This window comes from Culex quinquefasciatus, chromosome 2 (assembly GCF_015732765.1).
Source record: "Culex quinquefasciatus strain JHB chromosome 2, VPISU_Cqui_1.0_pri_paternal, whole genome shotgun sequence".
NCBI classification, from domain to species: Eukaryota; Metazoa; Arthropoda; class Insecta; order Diptera; family Culicidae; genus Culex; species Culex quinquefasciatus.
Genome location: NC_051862.1, coordinates 13750780 through 13774185, shown reverse-complemented (window position 1 = coordinate 13774185; position 23406 = coordinate 13750780). Strand labels below are relative to the sequence as shown.

General features: G+C 33.9%; 1 protein-coding gene across 1 annotated transcript in view; it reads left to right on the top strand.

Annotated features, from left to right (window-relative positions):
- The first annotated feature begins 1500 nt into the window (after nt 1–1500).
- The window catches only part of LOC6032310 (serine/threonine-protein kinase ULK2), a 71236-nt gene continuing 49330 nt past the window's right edge, over nt 1501–23406 (top strand). Inside the window, exons 1-2 of the mRNA XM_038257949.1 lie at nt 1501–1590; nt 14496–14669. Coding sequence (XP_038113877.1) covers nt 1501–1590; nt 14496–14669 — 264 coding nt within the window. The remainder of the gene's footprint in view (nt 1591–14495; nt 14670–23406) is intronic.

The window sequence follows — 23406 nt, the reverse complement described above, 5'->3', positions numbered from 1 at the left end:
GACCAAGTATTTGTATTTGTATTTGTATTTTATTTTTCAACAATATACCGAAGGTAAAACCTTTTTTGTATACATTGACTTAAATGATAAAGACCTTGGTCAGTTACATGATCTCCAAGTATGGAGTTTAAGGAGGTGTTTTTTTTTTGTTATTTATTAGTTATTTAACGATCCTCGGTTCCAACCTGGTCACAGCACCTAAAAGGACCTAATAAAAATAAGTTTTGGTCAGTTACATGATCTCCAAGTATGGAGTTTAAGGAGGTGTTTTTTTTTTGTTATTTATTAGTTATTTAACGATCCTCGGTTCCAACCTGGTCACAGCACCTAAAAGGACCTAATAAAAATAAGTTTTGAATAAAAAAAAATCCCCCTCGTTCGTTCAACCGTCCCACCCCCGTGACAAATCAAAACGTCATTCCTACCCCCCCGACAGCTGTCAAACCGATCTCGCGATTTTCCTTTGTTGTTGTTTCCTCTCGCAGCAGCAAATTTCTGACGGATCGATTTCGACGGACAACCCCGCGACGGAGGAGCCCTGCGGCCAAAAGGAGAAGGAGGACAGCAGCAGAGTGTGTGGTGGTGTTCCGTACGCGCAGCGGAGGAGAGCGAAAAATAATAGTGCTTTACATTTCCTTGATGGTGGACTAGAAAAATATCGGAACCCAGAGACCGCCCAAGTGTCCCCAAGTGTCGTGTCGTGCAATCCGGAACGGTTCTACGGCAGTGAGGTCACGCGAAAACGGGACAAACACACAGTTTCGGTTCGGTTTGTAGGGAAATTTGCGACGCGAAAGTTTCGATTTTTTTTACGCTTTCGAGCTGCCCCAAAGTTTTGCGTCGCTCTCTTTTGCGGGAAGGAAAAGAGCCTGGGAATCGACGACAAAAGATCCGCGGAGTCCCCTCGGCGCTTTCGTGTGACGTGCACGAAAACGGCAGCTTCCAGGGAAGTGACACCCTCAGCGGGACCACATTCCGGGAGAGTTTTCCAGCTTGGAGGGGGATGAGTAAGGCTTTATTGATTTGCTCCAACGAGAGGTGAAAAAGGAAGCAGCGAAAAAAAAGTCAACCACCATCCGGAGAGTGGTGTTCCGCCCCGCACACCGAAAGGGAATCTCCTCCAGGAGGAAAAGGAGAAAAAACGAGTGCAGCAAATCTGGAACAGAAATGTCAAGTTGGAAAATTTCCTGAAAAAAAGTCTAGATTTGCCAGAAAAGAAGGAAGAAAAGTGAGCCATTCGATCTCTTTAGTTGTCCACCTTTTATGTGTTTGTTTTGAGGAGAGTAAGAAAAAAGTGTTAGAAATTGCGATTGCATTTCGCAATAAGAAAGGAAAATCAGTTTACTGAAGAAGATTCGAGTCTGATGAGACTCAGGAAGAATCACAAAAGTGAAATAATATCATAGTTGAAGTGTTTTCCCTCAAGAAGGAAAAAAAATCAAAGTGATCTACAAGTAAAGTTGTCTCGAAAGCCAAAACCAGCCACACCAGCGAATCATCATGGAACTGGTTGGGAACTTTGAGTACAACAGCAAGGACCTGATAGGGCATGGCGCGTTCGCGGTCGTCTTCAAAGGTCGCCACCGAGAGGTAAGCAACCTTCCCCACCCCACCCCATATCAAACTCTTCGATAAGCATCGAAATATTGCGCGTCGAATTAGGCAAATTCATTCAGAAAGCAAAAAAAAACACAGAAGTTTGCTGGATTGGAAACGCACACACAAAGCGAACGCAAAAAAAAGAAGTCAGCCGACGATTAACAGAATGATAAATAAATGGATTGAGAACGGAGTGGTGGTGGCCAAGGCCGTCACGGGGAGGTTCGGTTCAGAGGTAGCAAAAAAAAAACTAAACAAGACTGTGAGGAGATTATTTATATCGCAATCTCTTGAGAGGCCAGCCAGAAAGAATTAACAGAAGTCGGAGTGATCAGAGCTTTTTGGGCGGATGAACTTTGGGAGCTAGGTGCTTTAGAGGGGGGAGAATCTACTCTTGGTTGGGATGCGGATTGATGCTAGAAAGAAAAAAAAAAACAGAATGTGGGAAGATTTGCACGCGAAACCGTGATGAAGTTGTTTGATCGATTGCGGGTAGAATTTAATAAAACATGTTTCTTTCCGTTTCTAATTGCGTGTTTGAGTAGAGAAGACATGAAAACATCGGTTGAAGTTAAAGTGTCAATGGTTTGTTTATACAAATTTTAACCATGAATCATGAAAGTTATCTAAATGTTTTTTTTCCGGAACTTTGCTTATAAATTTGGCTTAGTGATCCAACGTCAAAACACCAAATTTGACGGAAATTTCACGGAATCTTAAAATACTATTGGACATCTTATCGATGCCGGTGTGCTCTATGTTTAAACTTTATTTTATATTGAGTATCAATAACAGAAAAAAATATTAGTCTGTTGAAAGGTAGTCCACATCTCAGCTTAGGATTGTAACTTCACACAACTAAACCTTAAACAATGAAATAAATGAAATAAAATTATAATGTTTACTAATAAATGAATAGGCGAGAGCATGTTTATTTTGTGCATTGTATTTTCCGACACATTCTATTTGGGTCTTTTGACCGCACAAATTTGGAATCGTGTTTTTCTGATTTTAATTTAGCGGAGTTGTTTATTCCCTAAAGTTTTACGATTTTCGCCAATTTGTCAAAAAAAAAAATCTGATTGGAATAAAACTTTGGTGCATTTTGTGCAATTGAAAACTTGTCAATTTTCTCAATATACATACCGACAATTTAATTTTAAATTAAACTTCACCGTCGTTTTCCCCAGACGATTTTACACGCAGAAAAAAAAGGCATATTTGAATCAACAAAACATTTTGTTGATTTGAAAATCAAGATTTTTGTTGAATTAACGCTAAACGTCAAAGCAACTTTTTCAAAACAACAAAAGATTTTTGTGGAATTGACAAAATCAAGGTTTGTTTCAACGCAAAATCGGCGTTGATTATATTCAACAAAATTTTTGTTCAAACAAACCTCGTACAGGCTGATTCTACAAAACATTTTTCTGCGTGTACATAAGAATCTTGTTGGCAAAATTGAAATCCCTATAGATAACGAATTCACGAACAAAAAGCTATTGTGTTTTGCTCGAATCCCAGCTGATTTCAGTCCTGTTTTGTTCATATTCTATGTTCAATTATGAAGTCCAAAGGGAGACTGAAGACTGATCGGGATATAAACCCTGGATCTTCTCTTTATGAGACAGAAGCCGCCACCATGTTAAGGCACATAGCCGGTTATATTTTTAAAGGTTTCATCTCTCCCTTCAGAAGTTGGATTAAAAAATCAAGATGCAAAAATATATTCTGTGGCAAAATCCTAATATTCTAAAATTGCCTGATTACCTATATCACAAATAATATTGAAATGTATGGAATAGCAACTTATATGTTTTTTTTTTTTTTTTTCGAGAAGTAGGTATTATTTTTTAATTACAGTATTTGAACAGTGAGTAAAATAAATCCATTCTCCAAAACCATAAAATTGTTTTCAAATTTGTCTCTGTGACCAGTTTGAGACAATATGATAAAACATAATATTTGAAAATTTAGCTGAAACAAAAAGAAAAAAAAAATGCAGAAAAAAGTTTCATCCCGGCAAATATTTTATTCCAGGTTTAAGCCCATCAATAAATAGATAAGCATTAAATTCACATCAGAATCTTCTTTTTCACTTGAAATACTCAAAGTTATCAAATATTAAGAGTAGTTTTTTAACGATTAATGATTCGGTCAAAAGAACTTTCGTAATTTTTGTTGTCCAACAAATAATTAAACTCTCTTCCCAGTTGTGGATGTTGTTGTTGTTGTTAATTACTTTATTTCCGGCAGCTTTAACCTTTCGGTCATTCGCTGCCCCCAGTTGTGGATGGTTCAGAAAATAATATTATCTGGAATAAACCTTGACATGAAATTTTTAGACGGTCTGACGAAGTTCAATAAGAACAGTAAATTTAATTGAATAAAATAAAATTGAATTCCTTCACTTTTTTGTAAATAAAAAAAAGTGTGGGTAATTCTCCGCCAACTCACACAGCAGTTGATCCGACCCCTCTTCGATTTGCGTGAAACATTGTCCTAAGGGGTAACTTTTGTCCCTGATCACGAATCCGAGGTCCGTTTTTAGATATCTCGTGACGGAGGGACGGTACGACCCCTTCCATTTTTGAACATGCGAAAAAAGAGGTGTTTTTCAATAATTTGCAGCCTGAAACGGTGATGAGATAGAAATTTGGTGTCAAAGGGACTTTAATGTAAAATTAGACGCCCGATTTGATGGCGTACTCAGAATTACGAAAAAACGTATTTTTCATCGAAAAAAATACTAAAAAGTTTTAAAAATTCTCCCATTTTCCGTTACTCGACTGTAAAAATTTTTGGAACATGTTATTTTATGGGAAATTTAGTGTACTTTTCGAATCTACATTGACCCAGAAGGGTCATTTTTTCATTTAGAACAATATTTTTCATTTTAAAATTTCGTGTTTTTTTCTAACTTTGAAGGGTTATTTTTTAGAGTGTAACAATGTTCTACAAAGTTGTAGAGCAGACAATTACAAAAATTTTGATATGTATATATAAGGGGTTTGCTTATAAACATCACGAGTTATTGCGATTTTACGAAAAAAAGTTTTGAAAATGTTGGTCGTCGTTGATCATGGCCATTCATGGTCACCCGCGACAGACACGGACGACGAAACAAAGAAAATTCAATTCAATTTTTAAACATAAATTGGATTGGCAACAAACATTTTAGTGTCTTCGAAGCTACGAGAACTATCGATATATTTTTTACAGAATCATTCACAGCAAAGAGTGCCTATTTTAACAATCAGATTGTTGCAGGACTGGTTCCGTCAAGAAGGTATTAGACCACGACAAACAAACAAACAAACTCGCACTTTTGCGTATTATTTGACAGTCAAACTCGCAAACTTGTTTGTGGCAAACTCGCAGACAAAGCAAAATGTATGCAGGTTTCTGCAAACTGGCAAACTGTCAAAAAGTACAAGTTAGCGCCTGCATACATTTTGCTTTCTTTGCGAGCTTGCCCAAGACAAGTTTGCGAGTTTAGCAAACTGTCAAAAACGAAAAAGTGCGAGGTTTTTTGTCATAGTCTTATAAATATCTACTTAAGTAAAAAATACCCCAAAAAAGCAGGAGGCAAAAAAATATTGCTGAAGTTAAAAAAACTTTTATAATTGATTGTAATATTTATATTACCTTGTTTATTTATATTTGATTTTTCGGAAAAAATATAAAACTTTAGGATTTGTTATTTTTTTTGTGGTATAATAACTGTAGATTCATTTGTGTAGAAAAATCCACCTAGCCCAGTGGTAACGCTTCCGACTCGTAAGCGGTAGATCGGGGTTAAAATCCCGGCTCGGACCAACACAACTGGTGATCATTTCTCTTCTGGATTCGATTGCTTAGTAAAGGGAAGGTAGTGTATCATCACAAGCTGAACCTTACCACGACACCTAAGTAAAGTAGTTAAGAAATAGTCACTGAATCCGCTTTGCGGCCCCAATACTCTTCATGGGTCATGGGAAAAATTACATTTATAATATAACTCTTACATTGTGATATTTTTTGCATCAAAGTTTTGAAAAATTGGCTTGAAACTTAGATTTTAGCTTTTTTTAAATTGGCCTAAAAATTGATTTTCAAAAACATTGGGGCAAATTCACGAAACAAATCAAACCCAATTTGCTTGCTTTGTTGAACAATATAAAAAGTTTTTTTTTCTATGTACTGTGTCAATAAAAATGGCCCTTTTTGTGCTGAAATTTGCACAAATACTACTACAATCTGTAGAGGTATTAACCCCTCAAGGCGAAAAATTAAATTCATAAACAAGACATGAGAGCAACTCTCTACGAAATCGGCCGATTTCGACCATTTTTATTTTTTGTATTTTTTTATTTGACTTAAACTTTGTGGGGGCCTTCCCTATGACCAAATCAGCTATTTTGCGTCATTGGTTCACCCATACAAGTCTCCATACAATTTTTTTCTGCTGTCCATACAAAAATGGTTTTCTGATCAATTTGGTGTCTTCGGCAAAGTTGTAGGTATTGTTGAGGACTTTTGAGAAAAAAATAGGTACACGGAAAAAAATTGCATATTTTTTAAATCAACTTTTTTTTTCACTAAAACTCAGAGCGTCCAATTTCCCGGGGTTTCAAATTTCCCGGAAAACGGGAAATTTTCATCCAAATTCCCGGGAAATTCCGGGAATTCCCGGGAAATTTTAAATTTATTGAAAATTGTTATGATCTTGGTTTTCATTAATATTATGCAACAAAATTGTATAGGACATCAACATTAATGGTTTAAATAAGTGTGGAGATCAATTAACAGCTTGACTGCATGTAAAAAATCATTCAACTACAAGAAAATGTATTTTGGTATTTTATGATGACAAATTTTAAACTTGCCTCTGTGACCAGTTTATTGAAATGAGAAAAAAAAACATGCAGAAATTATGTTATTAGTGTTGGTTTTACTCCAAACATCCCAATGTTTTCAAATATTTGAAGCAAGCTTTAAATATATTTTTGCATTTTTTGAGAACAAACAATAGAAAGTAATTTTTCAATGATTTTTTTGTATTATTATGCAACATAATTTAAATCATACGATAAAATAACATCATTCCACAAAAAGTCTTCTATTTTTTCACATTTAACCCTCTAACACCTATAGTTGCACCTGTGCTTCATAATTCTTTAACTTCAAATTGTAATTTCTTTAGTACTAGATATTTAACCAATTGAATTAATTCTTTTTGCAAAAAATAGATTTTCATCTCATTTGATCTTGGTAAACAAAAACGTAAAAAAATCTCAATTTTAATTTGGAGGAAAGGAGTTAATATTGTTTTGATGAAATAACATCAATCTGTTAAATCCTTACCTATTTGTAATAATTTGATACATATTAAGCAAGATCTATTTTCAGTTGCTTCAAAATTTAATATTATCAGACATAATTCTGATATCATAATTTCTGATAATCTGAATAATTATATATAAACCAAACAGTACATTTAATTGAACAAAATCATGTTGAGTTTGTTCATTTATTATTTTTCAGTGCATTTTCAAAAAATAGTTCCAAAAACTTAAGAAAATGTATACTTCCGCTTGCATTTTGGGAATTCCCGGGAAATTGACAAATTTCCCGGGAAACGGGAATTTATTTTTTTCGGGAAATCCCGGGAATTCCCAGGAATTTTTTACCCTGGACGGGAAATTGGACGCTCTACTAAAACTCAATTTCCCAAAATCCTTTTTTTTTTATTTTCGAGATTTTTTGATATGTTTTAGGGGACAAAAATCCGCAACTTTTGAGCCATAGAAAAACATGGTCAAAAAATCTGCCGCCGAGTTATGAATTTGTGAAAAAACAGTGATTTTTGGGAAAAATATCGAAGTTTCATGCAAAAACAAGTTTGACATTATTTTTTAATGCAAAATTGAATTTGCAATCGAAAAGTACTTTACAGATTTTTTGATAAAGGGCTCTGTTTTCAAGATATAGCCACCGAAAGTTTGATTTTAGCGAAATATTTGCAGTTTTACAATTTTTAAAAATAGTGACCATAAGTAACCATATCTAAAAATATTTTTTTGAGAAGTTCAGAAAATTTGCTATAAAATTGTCTAAGAGACATTGAAGATCGGACCTCGGGTTGCTGAGATAGAGCCGCTTTAAGAAAAAGAAACACAAAAATTGAAGTTTTCTTAATCTCACCAAAATAACCCACCATTTTCTAATATATATCTTGAAAACGGGGCCCTTTATCAAAAAATCTGTAAAGTACTTTTCGATTGCAAATTCAATTATGCATAAAAAAATAATATCAAACTTGTTTTTGCATGAAACTTTGATTTTTTTTCTAAAAATCACTATTTTTTCAAAAATTCATAACTCGGCGGCAGATCTTTTGACCATGTTTCTCTATGGCTCAAAAGTTGCGGATTTTTGTCCCCCAAAACATATAAAAAAATCTCGAAAATCAAACAATACGTTTTTTAAGAAATTGAGTTTAAGTAAAAAAAAAGTTGATAAAAAAAATCTGCAATTTTTTTCCGTGTACCTATTTTTTCGCAAAAGTCCTCAACAATACTTACAACTTTGCCAAAGACACCAAATTGATCAGAAAATTCACTCAAAAGTTACAGCTGTTTGAATATTTACATACCATTTTTGTATGGACAGCAGTCAAAATTGTATGGAGACTTGTATGGGTGAACCAATGACGCAAAATAGCTTATTTGGTCATAGGGAAGGCCCCCACTAAGTTTAAGTCAAATCAAAAAATACAAATAAAATCCATTTCCGGTTTTGGTAGAGAATTGCTCATGAAGGTTTTTTCGACTACCAAAAGTTGTATTGTTTTCGTCGCTTGTTCGCAAAAAATGTTTTATAACATTGAATTTAATCAACTTTTTCGTTTAAATATGGGCATTTCTTATATATCTCACCACAAACTTGTTGAATCTTTTAGCTCTTAGGCGGAAACTTTAACATTTTTTCTTTTTGTTAAAATCATCAGTTGACCCAGATTCCAACGTAATATCCGCGCAATGTTATAATGCACCACTGCTCACGGTAAAGATGGGGTTTTAGAAATCACGTCTTGCTTTAAAATTCTAAAATATTAAATCAAATCAGGACCAACATTGCATTCCTCCAACCTCCCCCGAATTGCGTTTCAACCCTTGCCCGGTCGGTAGGTCGGTGAAGTGAAGTCATGCCACAGATTAGAAGCTGAGCTGGGTGGAAATCCGGACAGACAGTCCGACGGACAGCTCAGGAATCGCAGGTAAACAAGTTGTGCACTCATTGCTGATAACGAAACGGCAGTACGTATGTGGAGCGTAATTCTATATAGACTCCAAACTATTCCAAATTTAGCAAAGTCACCATTGCATGACCAACTCTGCTGGATAGAGAGAGACTGTTTTTATTTTTTGTTTATTTTTTTTTCGCGTTATTTATGTGAGTTTGTCTTTTTTTTGCATTTCCTTCCGAGTGATTTACGAATGTTCTACTTGTCTGACTTTGATTTGCGTTTGGAGTTTCGGAAGTTGTTGCTTGGTTGGGCTTTGGGAGGGAGCAGCAAACGGCATTATTGATTTCGAGTTTTTACCTTTTTTTGGCCATGGCCAAAGTACCTTGCCGCGGCTATTCTGCACGTGCTTTGAGGAATAGAAATTCGGAAGCTCACGTAACGTTTCTCTTATGCCCTTTGGTATAAAATTGCGATTTTTTATGTTTGGTTCGCGATTCCGTTCTTTACGTTTTCGTGATGTTTATGGGAAGAATTGTAAAGTTGGCTTTCGGGAGAATCAATTGATTTTGTATGATTTTTTTTCTATTATCTTGTTTATTTTGTTCTCACTTGATAATTATGACATGTTTCTATACAATAGTATAACTTTCAAGATTAACAGCAATTGTTAAAAAGGATAATTTGCATAATTTCAAATTTAACAAAATTGTTCTAATATAAAAAAAATCTTATTAAATTTTACTGAGCAATCTTTCCACTTTAAAAATTGTTTAAGCTTAAAAGTAAACACCTTATTTATTGCACTTTGTCCTATCTCCCTAAACAGCTCACTGCACAAGAGTCAAGTTCCGTTCGCAAAAAGGTCGCATCGTAAACTTGAACGATCCGCCGAGGCCAAAAAGTGCAGCCTACTGCGGAGTGACATTCCACCAAGCCAAAACTTTTGCAAACAGGCCTCGAAATTACCATTTTTATGTGGCAAATCGCTTCGAATAGCCCCCCCACTCTCTCTGTCTTCATAGAAGTGGCTTTTTCACTCCTGATTTCTTGGAGCAAACGGTCCGTGCCTAACCTTTGACATTTTTTGAAACGACAAAAAAGTGTTTTTCTTTCTCGCTGTTGCTCACGAAAGCTCCCTTTCGGAAAAGTCGCGAAGAAAACCAACTCGAAAAATATAAAAATAAAATAAAAATGCCACACCGGAAATGAGCAGCCGGGAGCCGGCGCGCGGTGGCAAAAAAGTAATAATAATAGTAATAATAAATGGAAGTTCCGTCCTTCGAGGATATTGATTTTTTTTTTCTGGGGCTGCTGGTTTTGTGCCCCTCGGTTTTGTAATACGTATAGTAGTGCATCGTGACGAGAGGTCCTTTCATACGGAGGGCCGCCTTCCAGAAAGGAGGTTGTTTTTCTCTTATCTAGCCCAAGCTTGCAAAATGGGGAACACACATTTCTGAAGAGTGTCGTGTGGAGTACCAAACATACCAGAGGATGTAAGCCGGTTGAGATTGACTTCGAAGTACCGTGGATGTGGGTGATTTTGATATGTAGAATTATGGGAATAATTTAATATGTTTTTTTCTCAAAATCACTCAGTTTTCATCAAACCGAAGCAGTCAATAGCCATCTGTCAGATTAGAGAACAGTTCTCTACCAAATCGGTCTTTTTTCTTTAATTTTAATTTTTGTATTTTTGAATCCGGCTGAAACTTTTTTGGTGCCTTCGGTATGCCCAAAGAAGCCATTTTGCATCATAAGTTTGTCCATATAATTTTCCTTACAAATTTGGCAGCTGTCCATACAAAAATGATATGTGAAAATTCAAAAGTCTGTTTCTTTTGAAGGAATTTTTTGATCGATTTGGTGTCTTCGGCAAAGTTGTAGATATGGATATGGACTACACTGAAAATAAATGATGCATGGTAAAAAAAATTGTGATTTTTATTTTCACTTTTCGTCACTGAGCAATTCCAGCTCAAATCAGGATTTTTTCTGGTACTTTTGTACCCGATCCTCTCAATTTTTAATGAAACCTTGTAGACATGTTATCCTAGGCCTATATAAGCCATTTTTGTGTATATGGAGCCAGTAGTACTTGAAAATAACATTTGAGAAGGGCTTAAGGTATTTAAATATTTTTGTATTTTGTAATTTAAGAATTACTGTATCTCGAAGCCGTTGCGTCGTATCAAAAAGTGGTCAAAGACGAACTTGTAGGAAATTGGACGGGCTTTCTGAATAAAAAAACACACACACTGAAGCAAAAATACACGCCACATCTATGAGATTTTTTGATTTTTAAGTCTATAACTTAAATTTAAAGGTGATGTCACGATTTTTTTCGTTCAAAATTTTTGAGAAAATAGCCTGAAATATAACCAAAGCACGGACGAAAATGCAGGATGGTATGTCTCTTCTAAAAAAATACAAAAATCATTTACTAAAGCTGTTTTTTTGAAAAGTGGTCTAAACGTCAAATTTTTTGTAAACCGGTAGTGGGTATCGATTCTCCAGAGTACTATTGGCTTCATATACACAAAAATGGCTTATATAGGCCTAGGATAACATGTCTACAAAGATTCATTGAAATCGGAGAGGGTCGGGTACAAAAGTACCAGAAAAATCCTGATTTGAGCTGGAATTGCTCCACTAAAACTTGATTTGCAAAAAAACACTTTTTTTATATGTTTTAGAGGACATCAAATGCCAACTTTTCAGACATTTCCAGAACGGGCAAAAAATCTTTGACCGAAAAATCAATACAGATTTTTCAAAAAATCGAAATATTGGTCGAATTTTTTTCATATTTTTAGTTTGTGATGAAAAATCGAATTTGCAATCAAAAAGTACTCTAGTGAATTTTTGATAAAGTGCACCGTTTTCAAGTTATAGTAATTTTGAGGTAACTTTTAAAAAAATAGTCGCAGCTTGCATTTTTTTTTAAATTAGTGCCCATGTTTGCCCACCCTTGAAAAAAATATTTTTGAAAAGTTGAGAATATTATCTATGTTTTGCTTTATTGAACTTTGTTGATGTCGTATCTTAGTTGCTGAGATATTGGCATGCAAAGTTTTAAAAACAGAAAAATTGATGTTTTCTAAGTCTCACCCAAAAAACCCACCATTTTCTAATGTCGATATCTCAGCAAATAATGGTCCGATTTTCAATGTTAAAATATGAAACACTCGTGAAATTTTCCGATCTTTTCGAAAATAATATTTTCCATTTTTTAAATCAAGGTTAACATTTCAAAAGGGCCAAACATTCAATAATACGTCCTTTTGAAATGTTAGTCTGGATTTAAAAAAATCAATATTACGCCCTTTTTGAAATGTTAGTCTTGATCTAGTAAAATTGGAAATATTGTTTTCGAAAAGATCGGAAAATTTCAAGAATTTTTCATATATCAACATTGAAAATAGTGGGTTGTTTGGGTGACACTTAGAAAGCATCAATTTTTCCTGTTTTCAAATCTTCGCATGCCAATATCTCAGCAACTAAGGGTCGTATCAACAAAGTTCATGAATTGATTTGATGAATTAAATTGATTTGTAAATTTATAATTCGGTCAAAGATATTTTTTTCCCCTAAAACATATAAAAAAATTGTGTTTTTTTATTTAATCAACTTTTAGTGACAAAATGTGATATTGAAAATCGCCTTATTTTTTGTCGTGTATCATTTTTTCAGTGTAGTCCTTATCCATACCTACAACTTTTCCGAAGACACCAAATCGATCAAAAAATTCCATCAAAAGATGAAGATTTTTGAACTTCCATACATCATTTTTGTATGGACAGCTGCCAAATTTGCAAGGAAAATTATATGGACAAACTAATGAAGCAAATTGGCTTTTTTGGGCATATTGTACGATCAGTACATTGCTGAACTCGGTCATTGGAAACGACCGTCGGCTCAACGACCGACGAAATAGGCGGGCATAAAAATGTCAAAACCTCCCCTCCCTCACTTCGTCTCACCATCCAACTGCAGCTTTGTTTACAAACAAACGGAACACGTGGTCGCATGATGGTGGAATCGAGCCAGAATTAGGGGTGATCATGTGGTTAAAAATGAAACTTTTTTCTAGAAAAATAATATTTTTCCGACTGAATAAAAAAAATTGCGAGCGTGTTCAAACAATTATTCCTGATGCCGGAGAAGTGAGTACAGATCAACATTTTGATCGCTATTTTTTTTATTTAATTACACTTTTTCACACCAATTGGGAAACCCTAGGCTTATCCACCACCGTTTACAATGACCGTGAGAAGATGCCAGAAAATCCAGCTATGAGCTAAATCCACAATACCGAACAATACAAAAAAAGTCGAATTACCGAAATCTCAGAGAAATGCCCAGCTATAAAGTAATAATTTGCATAATTCCTAAAAAACGAAGTTTATAAGTATTGGATTTGATTTTCGAGATTTTTTGATATGTTTTAGGGGACAAAAATCCGCAACTTTTGAACGATAGAGAAACATGGTCAACAAATCTGCCGCCGAGTTATGAATTTTGGAAAAAATAGTGATTTTTGAAAAAAAAATCGAAGTTTCATGCAAAAACAATTTTGACATTATATTTTAATGCAAAATTGAATTTGCAATCGAAAAGTACTTACAGATTTTTTGATAAAGGGCTCCGTTTTCAAGATGCAGCCACCGAAAGTTTGATTTTAGCGAAATATTTGCAGTTTTTCAATTTTTAAAAATAGTGACCATGAGTGACCACTTCTAAAAAATATTTTTTTTTTAAAGTTCAGAAAATTTGCTATAAAATTGTCTAAGAGACATTGAAGATTAGACCTCGGGTTGCTGAGATAGAGCCGCTTTAAGAAAAAGAAACACGAAAATTGAAGTTTTCTAAGTCTCACCAAAACAACCCACCATTTTCTAATGACCATATCTCAGCATATAATGGTCCGATTTTAATTTTAATACATGAAACATTCGTGAAATTTTCCGATCTCTTCGAAAACAATATTTTGAATATTTTTAAATCAAGACTAACATTTTAAAAGGGCCAAACATTGAATATTACGCCCATTTAAAATGCTAGTCTTGATTTAAAAATTTTCAAAATATTTTTTTCGAAAAGATCGGAAAATTTCACGAATGTTGTGCCATATCAAAAAATACAAATAAAATCCATTTCCGGTTTTGGTAGAGAATTGCTCTATTACACAATTTAATGGTATTTTGGTACTTATTTCGGATTCCGAATACATTGTAAAAATTTTATGGAAAAAAATACTTTGTTATCGAGAAAGAACTGGGAATTTGAAAATCGAAATCTGATGGCCACTTTTTATTTTATTACTTCAAAATTGCTTAAAATTTGTTTTGAACATTTTGCCCATTGCACAGTGGCCCGTGCAGGTATAATTAGTGGGAATACTAACAATGGTATTGTCGTTGAGATATTTAATTTTGAAAAAATAGGAGGGAAAGTAATCAAGGGCGTTAGATCAACAATAACAAAAATTAATGGTGTATTCATAAAAATTTGTCTCCAAATATTTCATGAAACAGCAAAGTTACTTCTTCCAACAGTGTTTACATCACTTCTTTCAGCAACGACGATATTATTTTCATCTCTTTGAATGGTTCTCATCATCCCTATACTTTTCTTCTTTCTTCTCTCTCCCTCCCCCGAAACCCAGAAACAATTCCCGGTCGCGATTAAGAGCATCACCAAGAAGAGCCTCGCCAAGTCGCAGTCGCTGCTCGGCAAGGAGATCAAGATCCTGCGGGAGCTGAGCGCTCTGCACCACGAAAATGTCGTCACACTGCTCGCGTGCACCGAAAAGGACCACAACGTGTACCTGGTGATGGAGGTGAGTCTTTTGGCTTTTGATAGACCTACTTGTACTTGGTGGAATCCTCGCTGAATGCATCTCCATCGCGTTGAACTGGGGAGGATGAAAGGACTTGCTGGAAAGAATAAGGGAGGAAGCAGGGCTTTCATCTGGAAGGGATTATTATTTTAAACTGTGCGACAGACAACTTTGGGGGAAAAAAGGGGGATGGATTTTCTTGAGTCGCCTGAAAGTCTACTGTCTCGTGTGTGTGTGTGTGTGTGTGCATGCTTTTTCTTCTTTGAGGAAAAGATCTAAAAGTCATAAAGGACGGAGTGTTTACCTTGGCTTTGCCACCGGAAGTTAATTTTGTTTGGCACTTTTAGTACAGGGTGAGGTATAGGGCTTTGACCGTTATGAATCTTTCTTTTGAGATGAATATTTTAAAGTTGCTTTAATGTTGTTGTTTAAATTTTTTGTCAATTTTCTTATTTCAAAGAAAATGTCTGAATGCTTCCTATAGGTCTAAAAAAATTTAAAAAAATGATAGTGAATTCTTACTCGATTCATACATTAAAGTCAGGATAATATTATTTCCAAGTTAATATTTACAGTATGTAAAAAAAGTATTTACACCCCTTGGGCACTATGCACATTTTGTGATGAAACATGTAAACAATTTTAATTTTGACAGAAACCTAGTACTACGTTTTGTTCAGGAACTCATGCCAAACATTTTGCTACAAAAATCTCATGAAAGGATGATTTCTATAAAAAGTTCTAAAACAAATACTATTACAAAAATCAAAAAAGGTACAAAAAAAAAAGTTTGTACACCTTTCGAAAAATTAACATAAATAAAGTTATTTGTTGACAAATCACCATAAATCCAGTCTCCCGACTCCAAATAGGCATCGTTGACTGATTAAAAAAATAATTTGAATTGAATATAAAGTCTACTAACAACTTAGTATGTAAGTATATATAACTCAGGAAATTCTATATAAAACTTATCTAAAGTTAATTTTGCAAACTTTTAATATAACTAAATGTCAATATATTACCATAGAATTGCTAAATAAACATTTTGGAGTGGGTATAACACCGTTTTGGGGGTCTTTGTATCGATAGAATAGATTTTTCGTTGGAATTTCGTACCAACTAATATTTCCATGAAACTTCTGGCAATATCATAAGTTTTACAATGTCTTTAACATCTCATCTTGTGATACTTTTGCAAGATTATTATTAAATATAAGACTTTTTCTTTTATCTGGGAAAAAACACTATTCAGATCATATTACATTTTGTTAGAAAATTATTTGAGGTAAAGATAGGTAAAGATCTGGCAACCCTGTAAAGCAAGGGTGTCCAACCTTTTGGCCCTGCGGGCCAGTTCAAATTTTTCTGAAGCAGTGGCGTGCCGGAACTAATATTTGATAAAAGTTGAAAAAGGTAAACAATGTTTTTACAATTTTGTTATGATTGGGTTCTTCTAAACTGCCCATAATTGAAAATTCGGCTCTTATGCCAAATCTAGTATTCCGAGAAAAACGCGTTTAATGGCCTATCTACAATCACTTAGCTTAGAATAGTTAAGTAAAGTAAAACTTAGAAAATGTACACAACTTACGGCCGTCATCCACAATCAACTTAGAAAATTTGCTGGGCTGATATACGTTGCTATGCAGTTGTTTGTTTACCTTTGATATGGAAACGTCAACTTACCGTAGATTTTGAAATTTTCCAAACCATACGTCAAGTTTCTAATTTTATTCCTTTTCATTGTAGAAGATCAGATTCATTTCCATTGATTCAAACTCCTAAGCTAAGTGAAATTTTCTAAGTTAAGTGATTGTAGATAGGCCATAAGTGTTTGTCACAAAATCTCCGTCAAGGCAATTTCCCATAAGAATGGCATATGGTTTTTCGCATCGGCAGCCGAGTCTTAACACTATTTCAGTGAAATTCAAGTTCCAGGAGATGTGTTGGAACATCCTCTACCGCCTGGTGCTGATATCTCGTTTTTGCCAAAAATGGATATTAGACGTTTTTTCAATGGTGGGCAGTAAAGTAAATACATAAAACTAGTATTCAAAATATGATTCATATATCTTAATTTTATGAATGAAAAACAAAGATAACATTCAAAAATGTGTTTATTTGACTTATTTTAATTTTTGTTTGTTTAAAATTGTATAGATATTGTTTTTGACGATTGCATTTAAATACCTTGATGTAATGTAATTTAAAAAAAAAAAAAAGGAACATTCAATTGCAATTTTTTGAAGTATTTGATAAAGTTTTTGATATTTTTGAAATATTTTCAGCGATCTTTTTTCAGTATGAATAATTTGATTTTAAAAGCTTTTTTTAAATAAACTTTATCACTAAAAAGTTGTTCTTGAAAAATACGTTAGTTTTGCCTATGTACTTAGGCCGTTGCAAATATTTTTCAAAGTTTATGTCGCCCCCCTTTAAAATTGGCTTGAATAATCAGGGGGCAAATTTTTTTTTCGAAAAACTTCTAATTTTTTATGAAAATTAAAGTTTAATCAACTGAAAACCAGTTTAAATGCATATTCCCGCGATTATAATCATATTCAGCATGTTTGAACTCCTTTGAGAACATTTTAAATTTTCATGAAATACCAATGTACAGTCCGACGAAAAGTTTTTTATTTGCGAAAAAAAAATTCAGTCAATACCTCGATATTTTCAAAACTAATGATTGGAAAGCAACTGTACGCCTGTAAAATGCATTTTAAAACACTTTTTTCATCCAAATGTTGAAACCTAGGCTTGTAATTTCAATTTTTATATTTTTTATTTTTTTGCAATTGAAAAGACATTTAAATTTGAATAAAATACATGTTCAAAGCATTTTATTCTCAATATATTTTTAATAATAAAATAATCAAACCGATAAATTAAAAAAAAAGAATGAGTAAGTCACACAATAAGTCAATCACCTGTTCTCAATTAGCAGATTTCACTTTTAAGTAGCGTCTCAAACGAAACGATACTCAAATTAATTTGCCCTGTCAAGATCTTTGCAAACTCAATTAGACTCTTCCCTCGGCGATAATGACCGATATTGTCTCAAAGAACGGGTCAGCAACCGGTTCCATGGACAGCAAATATCAACAATCGAAACGTCTCAGTTGTTCAAAGTTGAAGAACTCAAGCAGTTTCATCATTTCGCGAAGAGGTCACCCACGCTAAACGTCTTCCCACAGTTGGTAAGCAAACATGTATGTAAAGTGTAAACAATTTTGTTTAGGCGAAACTCAACCACCAACCAACACTGAATGCCGATGGTGGTGGGTAAATAGTGTAAGAGTTTGGCATTACTCACACTATTGATTCCCCGACGTTCACACACATGGGCGCGGATTTTTTGGCGTGCCTTCAATGTAAGAGTTGTTTTTTTTTGCTATTTTTCATTGTTTAGGTGTTGAGTGTACAGTACATGGAGTCTATTTTTTCTTTGCGATTTAACAATGCAGAGGTATAAGGTAAAGCCTCTTTGTGGGTTTCCTGCGTCTGAAACGATGTAATGGAAGGAAATGCAGAGAGCTTACGAAATTAAGCTAGTTTTGTAACTACTTGCTTGTTTCAGTCAGATAATGTATGAAGATTAGTTGTTCAAAAGCCATAAACAAGTTAACCACTATGCACTACTTTGTAGTTGTAGGCAATACATATTGATTGAAGAATGTCTTACAGGGCTATTTTGCAATATGAGTAAAGTAGTTCATATAACATTATTTACGTAACTCGAATACCATATCCGGAATGATTTATGTAAAGAATATTTCCAGTATGATTGTTATATCAGAAGTCCATTAAAATAGAACTCAACCCAAAGAATAATACCTCACACCAAATCAGCTGCTGTGCCATGTGCTGGGGAACCAGAAGCACGTTTTCCCTCCTACACGAGGCACACCAAACTGGTATTGATATGTGTGTTACAGAGTCTACTACAGGCTGTATTTAGTATATACACTAGAGCGGCGTTGAGTTAGTCCTCGTGCGATTTCGCGGTTGAACCAGAACCCAAGGCATCAGCTCAGCGCACGCTTTGTTTTGTTTTTCACTCATCAACGAGTTTTAAAACCGCAAACTTATTGACGACTTGGTCGACTGTCGTGACTTGGATGCAAATCAAGCTTTGTGAGCGATTCCGGGGGTGACTTACTCTGCGAATACTGAGTATCCGTGCGCGACATCTGCGATGCTGGACAACGCACGTGTATCATCGAGTTACAAGTTCAAGTCCGCGTCAAACATCAAAGTAGCTGTAAAAAGTCGACCCCCCAGCAATTAGTCCAAGCGATTAGTTCTATAGGGAGCTGCCGTGTATCGAACTGATTGCGGTACTCGGAGTGCCTCGCGTGAAACCGTGTTGACGTCCTTGAGGTGCTTGAACAGCGCGCTAAGGTGTTGCGTGCAGGAAGCCCGCCAGAGTTCGTCGTAGACGCACTGCAGACACAACACTTCACACAGGCGCTCAAGTCTCCGGCTGGTTATGACTGATGGCTGGGTACTAAATCAAGCGAACCGTTATAGGCTGAACGAAACGGAAAGGGTTGAACAAAACAAAAAAAAAGAGCTGGTGCGTGAGCAAGTGGAATATGATACACGGGCACCACGAGACTGATGGGCGCAAAAAAAAAAACCCTTCTGGTTTTGAATCATGACAGGGGGTATCAAATTGTGATTTTGGTTGAGTTTCGCCTCAAGGAAAACAAACTGAAGAAAAAAACAACTTGTGTGGCTGCTGTCCTGGTTGATCGTGAGCTCTAATGTAAGGGGTTTTGCGTCCAAGAAAAAACCTTTTTTTGACATTTTCTTTCTTGATATAAATGTAGGCCTCAATAATGCACTGGAGTTATGATTTGATATTACTAACGCTTAAACATAGTTTTTTTGTATAATTGTTTTGCATTTCAAAGTCTCACATGTTTTGCTTACCATTATTTACTAATTTGGAAGAAAAAAAAACCCTTTAAAAATACAAGTATACAATGCAAATATGCATCAACATTGTTTCAAAAACATTCTATAGTTTTCTATAGTTTTCTAAAAAGTCTGAAAATTAACAAATTTTAAAATGGTATTTGAACTAAATTATTCAGATTTTTAAATGTTTTAAAAGCTATTTACAACTTTCAAGGAAGACTTTTGAATCTGTAATGTTAAAATTTGTTTCACAATAAAAAATGTCATCATGCAACCACTTTCTAGAGTTTTTTCTTGAAAAGGTCCAATAAACCTAACTTACAGTTTGTGCTTTTTGGGTGTTTTTGAACCCGCCTTGAGTCAGGGGCAGCTTTGTAGGGGAAAGTGGGGCAAGTGTAACAAGCTAAGGAAATGCCCGTTATAACCCATTAAAAAGTTAAAAATCTGTCGGATTTTATTATAATCATCTTTTTCTAGGTCTTGACTAAGACTTTGTAAGAAACAGTTTTTAAAAAATCCAGTTTTTTAATGTAAAAAATTGATTTTAAAATTTTTGATTTTCCGTACGTTCTACTCAACTAGTGGGGCAAGACGAACAACCCGTTGGGGCAAGAGGAACAAGGCATGAAAAAACATGTTAATTTGCTAACAATTAAACTGTAATCACTTAGATACATCAGATTAGAATGTATTTGAAAGGCTTCTTCCATTTTTAGATAAAATAATAATATTTTACTAAGAATTTTATCGTTTTTACGAAAAAAAATATTACTTAGATGATAAATAGTAAATTTTCATAATATCACTTTATTTTGTATGGACATTTTTTTTAACAATTGTTTATCAATTTTTAAGTACTATCAAGTATTTATTTCGCAATAAAATATGTTGTTGCAGCAATTCGCATTTTTTCCATACTAAAAATCCATATGGTACACTTGCCCCACCTGAACAAGATTTTTTAAAAGCTCTCAGCAAAAATAACCAAAAGTTAAATCATACTTCGTAATAGGTGCATGTCATTGGTAGGGACACTACTGATCTAGGAAAAATAGCATTTTGATAAAATGAGCTTTAAAACGAACCCTAAGCCTTATTTTGCACTTTCCAAATATTATAAGAAAACAAAGGTTTTGAAAAAAAACTTCACTAAATCTCATGCCCCGTGGCGTTTACGTCGTTTTGGCGGTTATGTGGTAGTAGAATCAGCTAATTGCATTGCTAGCAACAATTCCTCATACTGGAAATAATCAAAATTGTAAAAATTACTGCCGTACGAGCAATTGTTCCTCTTGCCCCATATGGTCGTCTTGCCCCACCTTCCCCTATCTAAATGGTGTATGGTTTAAGACCACAGTACGAAAAAAGATGTTAATTTTTCAAGGATACAAATATCGCAATTTTTTTTGGAAAAAAATATAAAAAAATAAATTACAAGCCATGGTTTTCACACTTAGGGGAAGGTGGGGCAAGACGACCATATGGGGCAAGAGGAACAATCACTCGTACGGCCGTATTTTTTACAGTATGAGGAATTGTTGCTAGCAATGCAATTAGCTGATTCTACTACCACATAACCGCCAAAACGACGTAAACGCCACGGGGCATAAGATTGAATGAGGTCTTTTTCAAATCCTTTGTTTTATTATAATATTTGGAAAGTACAAAATAAGGCTTTGTGTTCGTTTTAAGGCTCATTTTATAAAAAAAGCTAATTTTCCTAGATCAGTATTGTTTCTACCAATGACTTGCACCTAGTTTTAAGCATGATTTAACTTTTGGTTAGTTTTGTTGAGAGCTTTTAAAAAACCTTGTTCAGGTGGGGCAAGTATACTATATGGATTTTTAGTATGGAAAAAAATACTACTTGCTGCAACAACATATTTTATTGCGAAATAATTACATAAACGTACTTAAAAACTGATAAAAAATTGTTTAAAAAAATTGTCCATACAAAATATTGTGATATTATGAATTTTTTTTTTTCATCCAAGTAATAATTTTGTTTCGTAAAAACGATCAAATTTTTAGTAAAATATTATTATTTAATCTAAAAATGTAAGAAACGTTTCAAATACATTCTAATCTGATGTATCTAAGTGATAATAGTTCAATTTTTAGTAAATAAGCATGTTGTTTCATGCATTGTTCCTCTTGTCCCAACGGGGTGTTCGTCTTGCCCCACTAGTTGAGTAGAACGTACGAAAAATCAAAAATTTTAAAATCAATTTTTTACATTAAAAAACAGGATTTTTTAAAAACTTGTTCTGTCAAAGTCTCAGTCAAGACCTGGAATAAGATGATTCTAAAAAATCCGACAGATTTTTTAACGTTTTTAATGGGTTATAACGAGAATTTCCTTAGCTTGTTACACTTGCCCCACTTTCCCCTAAATGAAAAAAGTGTTTTAAAATGCATTTTACACCTGTCCAGATGTTTTGCAATCTTAAGTTTTCAAAATATTTTTTTTTCTCAAAAAAAAAACAACGGAATTTCACCAAAAAAATATTGTTGATCGATCTCAAATATGCTAAATATAATTTTTAATGCAAGAAAATGCAATTCAAATTATTTTCAGTTCATCAAACTTCTTTTTCCATCAAATTTTGAAGTTTTTTGTAAAAAAAAAAGAAAATTGTGCGCCCTGATTTTTCCGACCGGTTTTGAAGCAGGGGGCGGAGGGGCGGGCGACATAAACTTCAAAAAATATTTAAAAAGGCTTCATAAATTAAAAAAAATCTGTTAAAATAAATACCGCATTTTGTAATACTTTTAGCTCCAAAAAATTATTAAGAATCTCGTGTTAGTAACTTCTAGGACGCAAGGATTATGCCATTTGTAAGCAATATCGTTTTGCAGTTTATTTACGAAAAAATCATTTGAAAAATGCATTACATTGTTGAACTGAAAATTTTTAATATGTTTTGACTTAAAATGATTTACAAGATCACATTAAACACATCGCTTAAAACTTGCCATGCTATTCAATGTTGTTTTAGATATTTTTTTTTAGCTAATCATATTGGGAAAATAAGTTCAAAAATTAAAGAATCCTTACAAAAATCGGTACAAATTCTGCTCCGAATGTGAAAATCCGTGTAGTACGATAAATTCCGTACAGTTGGTAGCCTCGAGCTCATAACAAACATTTTAAAATATGAAATATTGACTCTTTTGGACCTGGAATATTGAAAAAAATGATGATGGGAAAATGCCCTAAGGTCATACGAAGATTACAGGCTATTTAAACAAATCTGAACATCAACATCAGGCCTGAAAAAGTTAAATAAAGTAGCAAATTAAATGATAAAGTTGTAAAAATGTTGTATCTTTGTATGCCGAGTTGATTCCAAACGTTAAAATTATTCTTTATGGTTTTCATTTGAATTAAATCTTTTTTGCAAATACTGCTAATTAATTTCACAAATTTATTACAATCGACAAAAGAAAATTTTGTTGGTTACTTTAAGTAAAACTGTTGCCCTTTTTCCATCGAAAAAAAAAAAATGGAAAAATATTTGCTAAATTTAGTTGCGTTTATCTTACAAATCGATAATACCTTAATTTTTAAAATTTGTACCACCCTTGGAGGCGTACAATTTTTATTTTGTATCAAAAAAGTATTTTTTTATTATTTTATATCATCAAATAAACTATTGAAAAGGAACATGAAAAATCATACTTCTAATGGATACTAAAGTGCAATCAACTGAAATCAATTTAAAATGCATTCCCCTGTGTTTAAAGCTATTTTAAGCGTGTTTGGGTTAATTCAACAATCTTTGGAGTTTTGGTGAATTTTCGATGT